This window comes from Carettochelys insculpta, chromosome 1, assembly GCF_033958435.1.
Source record: "Carettochelys insculpta isolate YL-2023 chromosome 1, ASM3395843v1, whole genome shotgun sequence".
NCBI classification, from domain to species: domain Eukaryota; kingdom Metazoa; phylum Chordata; order Testudines; family Carettochelyidae; genus Carettochelys; species Carettochelys insculpta.
This window is the reverse complement of record NC_134137.1, coordinates 232,689,308-232,703,964: the sequence shown is the minus strand read 5'-3', so window position 1 is coordinate 232,703,964 and position 14,657 is coordinate 232,689,308. Positions and strand designations below refer to the sequence as shown.

At 46.9% G+C, this 14,657-nt stretch overlaps 1 protein-coding gene across 1 annotated transcript in view; it reads right to left on the bottom strand.

Annotated features, from left to right (window-relative positions):
• LOC142012615 (scavenger receptor cysteine-rich type 1 protein M130-like) overlaps positions 1-13,642 on the bottom strand; it is a 30,557-nt gene extending 16,915 nt beyond the window's left edge. The window contains exons 1-4 of the mRNA XM_074993229.1: positions 13,297-13,642; positions 12,722-13,036; positions 9,822-10,139; positions 2,004-2,132 (exon numbers count right to left, since the gene is read on the bottom strand). Coding sequence (XP_074849330.1) covers positions 2,004-2,132; positions 9,822-10,139; positions 12,722-13,036; positions 13,297-13,642 — 1,108 coding nt within the window. The remainder of the gene's footprint in view (positions 1-2,003; positions 2,133-9,821; positions 10,140-12,721; positions 13,037-13,296) is intronic.
• Between the last annotated feature and the right edge of the window lie 1,015 nt (positions 13,643-14,657).

The window sequence follows — 14,657 nt, the reverse complement described above, 5'->3', positions numbered from 1 at the left end:
GGGTGGGTGAGCCAGATCCAGAGCCAGATGCGGTGTGGGGGTGAGCCGGAGCTGGATATGGGCGGGGAGTGGGTGAGCTAGAGCCACGTGAGGAGGTGGGTGAGCCACAGCTGCCCATGGGGGAGTTTGAATTGGGGCCACACGGGCCGGGGGTGGGTTGAGCCGGGGCTGGTGGGGAGCCAGAGTTTGAGCTGCACTTAGCTCACATTCATGTGAGTTAAGCACAACTCAAAACAGTGCATTTTGAGGGGTTATTGTATTGCTCAAGAATACAGGGGAGTAATCAGGCAGACAAATTCACAATTGGAGCTGCAACTAGCAAGGGATGTGAAGGGTAACAAGAAAGGTTCCTTCAGGCATGTTAACAATAAGAGGGTGGTCAGGGATGGAGGGGGGCCGTTACTGGATGACAGAGATAACCTGGTGACAGATGATGTGGGAAAAGCTGAAATACTCAGTGCTTTTTTTGCCTCCTTTTTCTCAGACAAGGTCAGCTCTCAGGCCACTGCATGAGTCAATGCAATACGGGAAGGACGTGGGCAGCCCTTGCTGGGAAAAGACCAGGTTAAGAGCTGTTTAGGAAAGCTAGACATACACAAATCCATGGGTCCAGATTTAATGCAACCAAGGGTACTGAGGGGATTGGCAAATGTCATTGCAGAGCCTTTGACCGTCATTTTTGAAAACTCGTGGACGTGGGGAGGTCAATGCACGTGATATACCCTTAGTTTAGCAAAGCTTTCGATACAGTCTCCCACAATATTCTTGCCCATGGGTTCCAGAAGTACGGATTGGATAAATTTGATTGGACTGTAGTGTGGATAGAAAGCTGGCTAGACAATCTGGTCCAATGGGTAGTGATCAATGGCTCAAGATCTGGCAGTCAATTTCAGGTGGAGATCCCCAAGGATCACTTCTAGGGCCAGTAATGTGCAACATCTTTATTAATGACCTGAATGAGGGAGTGGATTGCACTCTCAGCAAACCTGTGGACGACACTAAGCTAGGGGGACAGGTAGGTATGTTGGAGGGTAGGAATAGGGTCCAGAGTGACCTAAGTAAATTAGAGGATTGGGCCAAAAGAAATCTGATGAGGTTCAACAAGGAAAAGTGCAGAGTCCTGCACTTGGGATGGAAGAATCCCAAGCATTGTTACAGGCTGGGGATGACTGGCTAAGTGGCAGTGTAGCAGAAAAGGACCTGGGGATTACAGTGGATGAGAGGATGGATGTGAGCCAAGAAAGCTAATGGTATATTGGGGTGCATTAGGAGCATTTCCAGAAGACCTAGAGAAGTTATTACTCTCTTCTATTTGGCATTGGTGAGGCCATATCTGGAGTATTCCATCCAGTTCTGTGCCCCCCATATAGAAAGGATGTGGATGCATTGGAGAGGGTCCAGTGGAGGGCATTGAAAATGATTAGGGGGCTGAAGCACATGACCTACAAGGAGAGGCCGAGGGGTGTGGCCTTATTTAGTTTGCAGAAGAGAGAAGTGAGGGGGGATTTGATAGCAGCCTTCATCTCCCTGAAGAGGGACTCTAAAGAGTATGGAGACAGGCTGTTTTCAGTTGTGACTGATGGCAGAAAAAGGAGCAATGGTCTAAAGTTACAGAGGGGAGGTGTGGGTTTGATTTAAGGAAAAATTGTTTCACCAGGAGGCCGGTGAAACACTGGAATGCATTCCTGAAGGAGGTGGGGGAATTTCCATCCCAAGAGGTTTTCCCAGGTGGGCAATGTCCTGGCTGGGATGATTTAGTTAGGGTTGATCCTGCTTTAGGCAGGGGGCTGGACTCTACAACGTCCCTTCCAGGCTCAGGATTCTATGATTAGCTATTGTCAATGTAGATTTCTTAAAAGTGACCATTGCAGGTAGGTAGGTTGGGAAGAAAGACAGAGAAAGAGAGAGAAACTTTTTGTTATATTCTTCACTCTCCTCTAGTACCACCATATTTCTGCAAATCCCCTGGTACCCAAGCTCATGAGATCATTCACAGAGCAGACCTGAGCAGAGAACTCCCGCATCCTCTTTGTGTCTGCAGTTGTGCTGGCCCCAGCCCCTGGAAGGACACTCCCAGAGCTCGGATTCATTCCCAGTGCACTTCACATCGTCCAGCCAGATCTGCCCAGATCCTTGTCCATAATGAGCAGAGACAGTGGCATTGATGGCGTGTCCACATCCCAGCTGTTTGCAAACCACATCGGAGTCTGGCAGGTCCCAGGCATCATCACAGACTGTCCCCCAAATTCCGTTGTAATAAATCTCCACTCTCCCGGCACAGCGACCCGCTCCATTCACCAGTCTGATCTGCCTGCTCCCTACAAGGATAAATCCCAACAGGTAATAGGCAATATAATGATAATTGAATAGCTTCCACACAAATCACTGATGCTACTGTCAAGGCGGAAATATTGAAATGCTTTTCAAAGTCTGTCTTTAAATAACAAACATAAAGAGATGAAGTCAGCAGGGTTAGAAAGAAATTAAGGCATAGTTGAGATCTTAAAAGGGCATGCCGGGATAATACTTAGTTCTGAGCATCTGACTTACCTAAGAGAAAGAAATAGCTGACAGTTTGTGGATTTGTAGAGTCACTTGTGCCTTAAAAGCTCAAACCTTTTCAAATATACATTGATTCTGGAGTTGTTATTCTGAAATAAGCTATTCCGGAATCACTTCCATGCTACAGGGCCATTTCTACACATGCCACTTGTTCTGGAATCAGCAGGCTAATGAACAGCCCAGAAGATGCTAGTGAGGCATAGATGTAAATTTGTGGCACCTCATTAGCATATGCTCACATGATTCAGAGTCCAGAAGAAGCTCTTCCGGCCTCCAAAAGAGCCGTGTAGAAGCGAGGCCCCCAGGGTTCTCTTGAAAGGAAATGTAAATCCGCAGCTTATTAGCATCTTCTGGACTGTTCCTTAGCATGCCGATTCCGCAACAAGTGGCATGGGTAGAAACAGCCCAGAGGAGCCTCATAATAAGCAAAAATTATTCAGAAATTGTGTGTCCACACACAATAGAGTCTAGTTTGGATTAGAGCCCTTGAAAACACACTGGGGAGGGCACCAGGGTGGGTACTTCCCCTGGCTGTTAGTTCAGTAAAACTGCTCTGAATGGCCATCTCACAAACACTCCTCCCCCTCTGCCCCAGACTGCACAAGGAGCCCCTGCTTTCCTCTATGTGCCATCCCCCACCTGTCCCTTCCTCTGCTCTCCCCACAACACACACAACAAACAAGAACACGTTCTGGAAGACAATGGATTATTTCCTGGGGGAACATACAAAAGGCGAGGGAAGGGAATGGGAACCTCGAGTACAGGAAGGAAGAGACGGCTCAGAGATGGGGCTGGAAGTGGAGAGGCTGCAGCGGCCCAGGGCATCCTGACGTCCTGTCTTTGGAGAGTTCAGCAGGCCCTGTGGAGCCTGGGAGGGGAAGGCTGGGGGGAGGGGGAGGACATGGCCAGTGGCCCACTCCATGCAGTACACCAGGCACTGCCTTGCTGCAGCCATGGTGTCCTGCTGGCACATTAGGGGTCCCAGACAGCCCTGTGGTGCTCCTGGTCTGCTTGACATTCCATCCTCTCCTCCTTCATGCCCTCTGTGATGGTCCGCAGGCAGGACGTCTGCTCACAGAGATGGTCATCCTAAGAACTTTTCCTCCTGCCAATCCCACACTGATGGGTAGATGACGTTGGGGTGGGGGGAAACGTGCCAGACTTGCAGCTGGCCCAACTGCAAAGAAAAGTTAGGAGGGCTGTCATCACGGGAGACTCCATGTATGATGCCCAGCCCCAATCCCTGAGCCAGCACCAAGGGTCATGCCACAGATGCTGGTGATGTGCTTCAAATGTGGCCATATGTTGCCCAGACAGCGGCCACTGTCTAGCAGCGATTCGGATGTCCTAGAAGAGCATTGTGACATCCTTGCCCCAGAGATGAGCAGGTTCAGGAACATGCCAGCCAGGCCATGGACCTGAAGGTGGGAGGAAGGATGGGATGGTTTGCTCTCTGCCCCAGTCCCACACACCCTGCATCCAGACTCGCTGTGCCCCGCACAGGGAGGACTCCTATCTGTGCCCTTTGGAGGGGAGTACTGGAGGATGTGTGTGAGCCGCAGATGCCTCTTGCTGGGGAGAGGGTCACTGGGCTCCCCTTCTCTGCCTCCCCCACTGTAGCTTCCCCTGCACCACATCTATCTCCTGCCACAGCACCACGCTACAGTGGGAGCAACTGCTGCTTGAGCGTAAGCCCAGTCCTGGGCCATAAGTGGCACTGCTGTGTGGGTCATTGGCCCCAGACACCTGAGTGGAGGCTTGTCATGGAAAGGTGTCCTACCACAGAGGCTGGAATTAGGCAGACCACTGCAGAAACATTGTGAGCGGGACGTTGAGGTCACCATGTAGGAGCATCCTGGAGCTGATTGCTCTGATCTGATAGGCCACGTGTCGACAGATGGCCAGGCTGTTCTGCAACCCCCAGGCTGTGTGGGCCGCACCCTCTCCCAAGCCATCATCTTCCCCCTAGGTGTTAGGGAAAGCTGTCTAACTCACCTGAAATGTTCTCACTGGGATCCGGGGGGGACATCCTGGGAGTTGGGGACCAGCTCTGGTGTCAGCAGGACACCCTGGCTGGCAGGCATAGTGGTGTAGCTGTCCTCCTCCTGCTCCTCCTCTTCCTCCCCATTGCTGTCCTAGGACACCCTTACAGTGATGGGCATGTCCTGGTCGAACTCCACAACTGTGGGGGGGACAGTGCCATGGGCCCTCCACCTCCTCCCAGGATGGCATCCAGCTGCTCATAATAGTGTCTGGACTCCTCCCAGGCCTCGTAGTTGTCCTGGCACAGCACCATAATTCTGAGGCAGCTCTGCTCCAGGGTCCAGGTTTGCCTCTCCTCTGCCAGTCCCGTGGTTATCCGGCTGTCGATCTCAGCACTCCAGCACCTGCTGGGGAGATCCTGGAGAGTGCTCGACTCTCACCACAGCTCTGTGAGGACCAAGATCTCCACATGGGTCCAGGGTGGTGCTCGCCTGTGTCCCAGTGCGCTGGCTGCCATGGGAGCAGCTTTCGCCTGGCTCACGGTTCCCTCTGGCTGCCCTGCAGCTCAGGGCTCCAGGACAGGCCGTGTGCCTCCAGCTCTTCTGCCTGTGGCTGGCTCTTTAAAGGCTCCGCAGAGGGGGATGAGCAGTAGAGTTGGACACAGCTGAGCCAAGAGTGCTCAAGTCTGCAGCTGAGGCAGGCCTGTGAAGGCCAATTACTTCAGAATAACAGACTCTGCCCATGCACACTGGCACTATTTTGAAATAACTAAGGAATTAACAACTCACACATTTGCTTGAGCATTCATAGTTATGTTTGTAAGTGCTGAAGAACTGGAGGTGCTAGAAGATTAGAGGAAAGCAAATATGACACTAATTTATTTTAACAAATATGTAAAAAGACTAGTGCTCCTGTTTAGTGCCGTCCTGTAATTGATATGCCCATCCTGAATCCAATGGAAGCATAAGCCACTAGCAGCTCAGATTTACAGGTATGTCAAGCGAAGTACCTTTTACTGCTTTCTGATACCTGTCACATCAATAAGAATACATTCGACATAATAACGTCTCCTGTCAGCAAACTAGTTGGTAAAGTTTCTCACAAAATCAGGCATTCAGCATTCACCCAGATGTGATTTTGCCTAGGGTGTGATCAGCTTCAGAATACTAAATGTAATGATAAAAGGGCAGTGTTGTGTTTAGTGAAAGCCACACATTAGATACAACTGTGAGAGACAGTGACTATTGAAAAGTGGGGGTGTCATAACAAAAATATAAGGCTCTATTATATACCATTAACTTTTAAGTATAAGTTCCCACTGATGTTAAAGGGGAATTGTTCTTACATCCTGATGACACTATATCAAAATGAGATTCAGTTTTGGAAAATGCAAGTGAGTATGTCTGGGAAAAATAATATGAAGCCCTCATAATCATTGAGATCAGCTGAGAAGGAGCGAAAGCGAAAGAGACCAATTGACAAAAAGGGAAAATAAAATAGATCTGAGTCTGCAATACAAAACGGCTGCAAGAAAGAGCTGTATATTCTGGGCTGCCTGATCCGGGACATCTTGTGGGAGAACTGGGGGAGGAGAGTGTTTCCCAGTGTGGTTCTGCAAAGATATAACTGAATTTGTGACAGAAAAATTTTCCGTTTGAAAATGAAGATTTGACAAACTTGCAACAGTGCTATTGATTCTGTTCAAAATTGAGATTGAAATGATCAAAATGTATCATTTTGACAATGGTAATGATTTAATTTCTATTTTATCATATTTATATTTTTGTGACACATTATCTCATATTACATTTACAATAAACATAAGAGTCAAGGCAGTGCAGTCAAAAGAAAATGTTTCAATTTTTCTGAAACGTGATTTTGGAATTTTTGCTTCTGGGAAATTTCAAATTTCTCTTTCAATTTGGAGAGTGAAAAATTAAAATTTCCCAGCTTCCTGGAGAATGGGAATTCTGCTTTCTGATCCACTCCGTTTCTGAGGAGTAGTAAGTCCCTGAACTACCACATTCAGTCATGGGCAAATCAGGCCACATCCTATTCCCTTGACACTATGAGGGGAAAATAGGAAACATTTTAATGTGTCCTTAGTAATCAATTCAATCGAATCGATGACAGCAAACATCACTCTGTAATAACCTCAAATGCAAGGATATGGTATCACTACAGGGCAGAGGTAAGGCTGGTTGTACACCTTACCTGTCTTATTTCTAGGGATCTATTACCTCTCAGGACCGGGCTTGCATCACTGGGCTGTGGAACATCCTGTTGTGGATCTCTCTCCAATTGACATTGTTTCACTTTCATTAAATATAATTGGGACTGAGAAAGAATCATTCTATTGTCTAAAGCACTCCCCTGAGAGGCAGGAGATGTTTGTTCAGAGCCCTGCTCCTCATTCGGGAAAGAAGGGTCTTGAACCAGGTTTGCACATCCTAGGTGAGCGTACTAGCCATTGGGATAAAAGTGGCTTTTCTATTCCTTAATCCCACTGCTCCCTTTCGCTATTCTGCATGGAGTTACATACTCTCGGAGCATATTTATCAGCTCAGATTCTGCACATGAGTCAGGGCATGTCTATACTTCCCGCAGGTTTGACACGCCACAATCCATCCTCCACAGTTTGATACTGTCCCTTCTGTGAAGACACTGCAAAATCGATCTCTCTGGGCTTGGCCATCCACCCTGCTACTCCACACTATCCCGTGGAGTAAGGGCCATCAGTGAGAGACCAAAAACTCCTGATCTACCCCAGGAAATAAAGTTAATCCTGATGCATTGATTCTAGTTATGCTAATGGTAGGGCTAAAATTGTACATCTGGGATCAACTGTGTTCCCTAGGGTAGACCAGGGCTCCGGTGTAGGAATGCCTTCATGGAACATAGCCAGAGATTGGTGCCTCCTTGCACCTAAGTCTTTGGCTATGTCTATAATAGGAAATAAAGTTGAGCTTATTAAAGTCGACTTTATACAACTAGATCTTATGAATTCGAAGTAGTGTCCGTAGTTGCTGACAAAGTCAACATTGTGTGTCCCCACTACGTTGTCTTTGTTCAACTGCTCCAGGGGTGCATTGTGGGCACCTATCCCCCACTTCCTGTAGCACCATTGCATTTCGGGATGTTTTTGCCAGCGTGTTTAGGGGAAAAATGCACCACATATGGTTGCGGATGTGTGAAGTCATCATCGCAGAGTGCATTGCCCTCATTCCCCTCTGCCATTGAAAACAAACATCCATTTTTCTGAAGCCTGCTTCTCAGTCAGGACACTGTGATGGCTGCCACCATTGGAGCTGGCTATTTGTGTGCCAATCTGCCTGGAGCACAAGAGACTGACAAAGTGGAGGAAGTAGCAGAGGATAGTAAAGGTAACGAAAGTGAAACCCTTATGAGCGTTGTCAATCCCACATTTTAGGACATCTGTGCTTCAGCTGCCTGTGCCATGCTAACAGGTGCCTGAGTTTTCCCTGCTGAAAGAACTCATGAAAAACCTGTAAAGTAGCCAAAAGGATTGGTAAAAGTGCTCAGGCCACAATAATGCTTGAACATTTCAGGAAACCTGTAAATTTACCTGCTTAAAGTGAAGCCCATCAGAAGTAGATGTCTGGCAAAATTAAGGAAGTAGTAGACAATAGAAAAATTAGGAAGTGAACCCTTGAAAGTGTTGTCAGTCCTACCGGGTATCTGTGCTCCAGCTGATTGTGCTGTGTTAACAGGTACTCATTTTTAACCCTGGTGAAAGAACACTTTTCACAAGGCAGGGCAGACCTCGTCAGGGAGCTGTTTTGCCCCAGAAAATATGCAACAGACAGGAGACCGTTAGGCTCCTCTGAGCCATACACTTTAGGAAGAGAGAGTGGGGGACTGCCCCGTAGAAATTTGAACCATAGAAAAGAAGTTTTGTGGCCTCTCCTATAAGCACTACCCCCACAGCGTAGTTGCCACATGGTGTATTGGGGTGGGGGCTGGCCCACCAGCCACATGACACCAGTGGCAGAGGGGCAGGTTAGCCACATGGTGAGGTGGGGGCTAACCTGTGGGGGAGGGAGACTGCCACACACAAATGTGAAGTGCAGGAAAAAAATAGCTTGGCCTCTCCTGCTATATCCTCTGCAGGGAAGAAAACTTCACCCTGCGCAGGACATGCCACAGCCCTGTCTCATGTGCAGCTGTCTGGTCCTCATGGCCAAGTCGCCATGTGGTGTGGTGGGGCAGGGGCTAGCCCGGTAGCCAACCTGAGTCCCTGGCTCCCCCGACGGTTCCATGCTTAGGCTGCCTAAAGAGGCTAGTTGCGACTGACACGCTGATCATAAAACTATGAACTCAGAATTCCAGAGTTTGTTTCATACTTCCTGCACACCCGGAGAGAAGCAGGGGTGGAGCGATGACCAGAAAGGACACCTCGAGGGGCATTGGGGGACAGTTTAGAGGCTAACAAAAGTGATCTTAATCACACCGAAGTTCCACCTGTATAGTTCAACTTTGCACATTTCACCTCTCGAGTCACTGAGGGGGGAAGTCAGCATTACAAAAGTTGACATTAGAGCCCCTTAAAACTGACATTAGAGCACCCACATGTAGACACATAGTTTATAAAATTGAACTTAGACTCTTAAATTTGACTTAATCTCCTCGGCTGTGTCTACACTCGCAAGTTCTTTTGAAAAAATCCTGGGCCTTTTCTGAATTAACTCGCCAAGGGTCTGCATGCAAAACGTGCTCTTCTGATCTGAAAGTGAAAGACTGCAGCACTTTTTCTGGCAGCCCTGCTTCTCTCCCGGATGAGGAGGAGCGCCTTTTCCTGAAAGATTCTTTTAAAAAAAAAACATGTGTGGACGCTCCGTGGGCCCTTCTTCCGAAAAAGCTGTCCTCGTGGCACCAGATTGTTTGATCCCTGGCCCATTCTTTCCGAAGAGCAGGGACTGTGTAGATTTGCATTTGCTAGTGCAACCTTATTATGGGCTTTATGATACAGACGTAGAAGCTATGATCGTATGCTGTCTCTTTCACAAGCCCCCTGCCTCATTCAGTGCACAGGCTGGAAGCACAAGGAGGCAGCATTGATGCGTTGCACTGACACAATCCCTCATGTACTTTTAATGTAGTTCCTGCATATAACAAACATACTTTTACTGACGATGGTCAATAATACGAATCTCAGATCCCTCTCTATGTAAGAGATCAGCACAAGAAGGTCGATTGTGGGTCATGTTCCTACTGAACAAGCACAGGATGTTTGTACGATTTTCACAGTAACTCACCTGAGCAAACAACACCGACATCCTCAGCAATTCCGGCCTGGGCTGTCTCAGACACTGAGTTGTTGCAGAGAGTCAGACGAGTCTCATTCCCGACACACTGGACCCTTCTCAGCCCCACAGGGCCTGTTCCCCGCTCAGACTTAGGGGGGTTATAAGCTTTCTCAGCGACTCCACACTGGAGCTCCCTGCACACCACGCTGGCATCGGTCATGTCCCACTGGTCATCCAGCACTCGGGTCCACGCACCACCGAGGGAAATCTCCACTCTGCCGTCGCACCGGCTCTCTCCGTTCCGCAGCCTGAGTGACTCTGAGTGACCTGGGCTCCGGAGAGAGGGAAATACGCTGTGCGTATTAGAAATTATACACACTTTATAGCAGCGCCACAAATAAAATTATCCATATTCAAGACAATGCATCAGTACAGGCATCTGCATCTGTCATGAGGAGGGAGTTATCATGTGTGGCCCTAATGCGTGTGACACAGAGCTCCCTTGGAAAAGTCTTCCCAGTCTTTTGAAACTTCTTCCTCAGGTCTGACAAACTCACTACACTGAACACAAGTTCTGTAAGGAATTTATCCATAAGGCGTAATGGAAATACAGAAAGCACACAACTTCCCACTATTCAGAACCACTGTGAGATGCATGTCTTGGTAATATTTAATGGACCATAGAAATATACGAAAAGAAAAATTTACAGCAGGGGTGGGGTACTTTTTTGGGATGGGGGCCACCGGCCCACAGAAAAATCAGGTGGGGAGACGTCACATAAAAGTGAGAAGCAAAACAAAAAAAACTTCTCTGATGTACCCACTGACTGAGACACCTCTCTCGCCTTATGCTCCAGCCCCATAGGCAGGCGGGTGGAGAAGAGGAGACTGTGGTTTTGGGCTTTCCCCAGGCCAGATTAACTCTTCTGGGTGCCTGAAGTAGGACAAAAAATGGGAGATTTGAGCTTCAATGTGTGCGAGGGGGATAGACAGGGAGCAGGTACAGAGCCTGGGTAGGAGGGAGGGTGCAGGACCAGGCTGGGGTGGGTATTTGGGATCTGGCTGGGAGAGAGGTTGCAGGAACAGGCTAATCATAGAATGCTAGGTCTGGAAGAGACCTCAGGAGGTCATTGAATCCAGCCCCCTGACCAAAGCAGGATCAACCCTAACTAAATCATCCCAGCCAGAACTTTGTCAAACCAAAAGACCAAAGCAAAGAATCAGTTTATTTTCCCCACAACGGCCTTATCATCTTTGAGTGCTCCCTTAGCATCTCAATTGTCCAGTGGCCCCACTGGTGGTTTAGCAAGCTTCCTTCTTGTGATGGTCTCAGAAATATTTTCCTGTTAATTTTTGAGATTTTGGCTTACTGTTCTTCTTACTATTTCCTCCTCTGGGATTTAACTTCCACTTTAAAACAATGCCTTTTCATGTCTCAATTCTTCTTTTACCTGCTTGTTAAGCCACGGTGGCACTTTTTGGTACTTATGGGCCATGTCTACATTGCCCCTCCCTTTTGGAAGAGGCATGTAAATGCAGCAGATCGAAAATGCTCATGAGGTGCTGGTATGAATATTCAACACCTCATTTACATAATCATGGCCACCCACTGTGTCAAAAGTGCTGCTTTCAAAATGCAGAATAGCCATGTAGATGGGGTTCCTTTGAAAGAAAGCCCCACTGTTGAAAGCACCCTTCTTCATGTAAAAAAAATAGCTCTTATGTCCTCCTCAGTCTTCCCTCTTCAGGTTCGTCTACCCTTGCAGTCCTCTTTCCAAATAGGCATGCAAATGAGGGAAATCGAAAATGAAAATGAGCTTCAGATTTACTTATCTGGCACCTCATTTGCATATTCCTCTTTTGAAAGAAGAAAAGCAGTGTAGACACTGATCTTTCGAAAGTAAACCCCATCTTTGAAACAATCCTTCTTCCCATTAAAAAAAGGAATGGTTTTCCAACCAGTTATGCGCTCACATTGTCGTAGCTCCATCTAGGTTGTATTTCCCTGTTTATTTAGAAGTCGTTCGCACAAGACAGTTTCAAAAGCCTCACTAAAGTTGAAACTTACCACATCTACTGCTTTCCCTCATCCTCAAGGTCTGTTACCCTATCCAAGAAAATTATCAGGTTGGTTTGATGCAATTTGTTCTTGACATATTCTTGTTGACTGGTACTTACTGCTTTATTACATTCTAGGGGTTTGCAACTGATTGCTTAATTATTTGCTTTGTTCTTTCTGGGTACATTTGTTAAGATAAGTGGTCTGTATTTCCCTGGGTTTATAAACTGGGATTCTAAATTGGCCCTTTTCCAGTGTGCTGGAATCTCTTCCATCTTCCATGACTTTACAAAGATAATAATTAATGGCTCAGATATCTCCTCAGTTGTCTCCTTGAATGTTCTAGGTTGCAATTTATCGTGCCTTGCTGACTTGAAGCCATCCACTTGTCTAAGTGACATTAAATTTGTTCTTTCCCTATGTTAGCCTCTGATCCTACCTCATTTTCATTGACATTCATTATATCAGGCATCCAGTTGCCACCAAATTTCTTGATGAAAACTGAAACAAAAAAGTCACTCAGCACCGATGCTATTTCTATAATTTCTGTTATCGTTTTTTCCACTCATTGAGTAATGGGCTTCTGCTAAACCCAGGATTGTGAGTTCAATCCTCGAGGAGACCATTTCGGGATTGGGACAAATAGATGTCAGCGATGGTGCTTGGTCCTGCCAAGAGGGCAGGGGACTGAACTAGATGACCTCCCAAGGTCCCTTCCAGTTCTAGGAGATGTGTATCTCCAATTTACTATTATTTTAACATATAATCCTGGATCCTAGATCCTTCTTCCTCTCCCTGTATCACAAACTGAAGGACAGGTGTCATTAATCAGCATTTCTCTTGCACTTACCTGAGCAAATCACACTGGCATGATTCCCGTGTGGGCATTGAGAGGCCCCCAGGGCAGTCACAGGGCAATCTCTCAAAAACGATTCAGTCCCTTTACAGTGAAATGTGTCTGTCCAAACAGAGCCCTTTCCACTCCCAAAATACCCTCCTCCGGGGGTTGATACAGCTGCTCCACAGTCAAGCTGATGACAGAGAACGTTGGCATCAGAGAGATCCCAGCCTGAGTCACACAGGGTTCCCCAGTCACCGAAAAGCTGGATCTCCACCCTCCCTGAGCACTCTCTGCTGCCGTTCACAAGCCGGAAGACCGTGTGACCTGGACAGAAGACAGAAGGATTTACAGAGCGAGCTCTGGAACTATTCCTGTACCAAATACATACGAATGGCAAGCTGGGGTCCAGGGGTGAGTGGAGGGGAAACCAATCCCTTCCTTATTATCTTTAATTATGCAGGTTTTACCAGAATTTGATGCCAGCCTATTGTCCCAGCTCCCTACAGACTGAGATTGTTGTATTCGTGCACCTAATCTAGACTACACACCACCGGGATTTTAAAGACATTAGATTCAACTCTGACCTGAGCATATGATGCTGGCGTCATTTGCATGCGAGCATGTCTGATTCCCATGTGATATCGTGGGACAGAACGCCAGGTGTGACTCATTCCCCACACACTGGAATTCCTCGGTCCGGACCAGCCCACGGCCTTCTCCAAAGTGAGCTCCACTTGGAATAGACAGTGCTGTCCCACACTCTAGTTCTTTACAGATGACACTGGCAGCTTTAAGATCAAAGTGTGCGTCGCATTGTGTAGCCCATGTTTCACCATGTCTTATTTCCACACGTCCGGAGCAGAGGTTGTCTCCTCCAGACAGCCGGGGCTGTGAATAGCCTAGAGACACAATCAATCCATCAATGAACATTACACGTACTCTCCTCTATGTTTTTAAAAAGACTGGGAGGTTTTTCAAACTTTTTCATAACAACGTTTATATAAGCCATGAACATAAGAACGTAGGAAGGGTCATACATGGTCTCATCAAAGGTCTACCTAGCTCAATATCCCGTGTTCCAAATATTGCCAGGTGCCTGGGTGGGAATGAACCAAACAGATAATTATCGAGTGACCCATCTCCTGTCACCCAGTCCCAGATTCTGGCAAACAAGAGGGCAGGGATGCCGTGCGAGCCCATCCTAGCTAATAGCCATTGATGGACTTATCCTCCATGAACTTACCTAGTTCTTTTTTAAACCCTTCTCTTAACTTGGCCTTTATAAGCTCCTCTGGCAGGGAGTTGCACAGGTTAACTGTGTGTTGTATGAATACTTCCTTTTGTTTCTTTTCAACTTGCTGCCTTTTAATTGCATGGGGTGACCGCCAGATCTCGTGTCATGGGAGTAAGTAAATAACACTCCCTTATGTACTTTTTCCAACCCAGTCATGATTTAGGACACCTCATTTATATCCCCCTAAGTCTCTTTTTGAGGCAAAAAGCCCCAGTCTTATTAATCGCTCCTTATATGACAGCAGTTCCATATCGCTAATCATTCTTGTTGCCTATTTCTGAGCCTTTTTCAAGTTCATTATATCTTTTTTGAGATGGGGCAACGATAGTTCAACACATTATTCAATATGTGGGCATGTCATGGATTTCTAAAGAGTCAATAAGTCAATCTTCGGCTGTGTCTACATTGCCAAGTTATCTCAAAATAACAAATTATTTCAAAATAACTTTGGCAGAGTCCAAATGATGCACATGCTATTTGGAAATAAATTCAAAATAACAGGCGTGTTATTTTGATTCCAGTAAACCTCATTTCATGAGGAAAAGCGCCTATTTTCAAAATAAGCTATAATGGGCTTCAATGGCACTATTCCGAAATAGTGCTATGGACCTGGAAGTGTTATTTCAAAATAGCTAGATGCTAAGTTGAAAT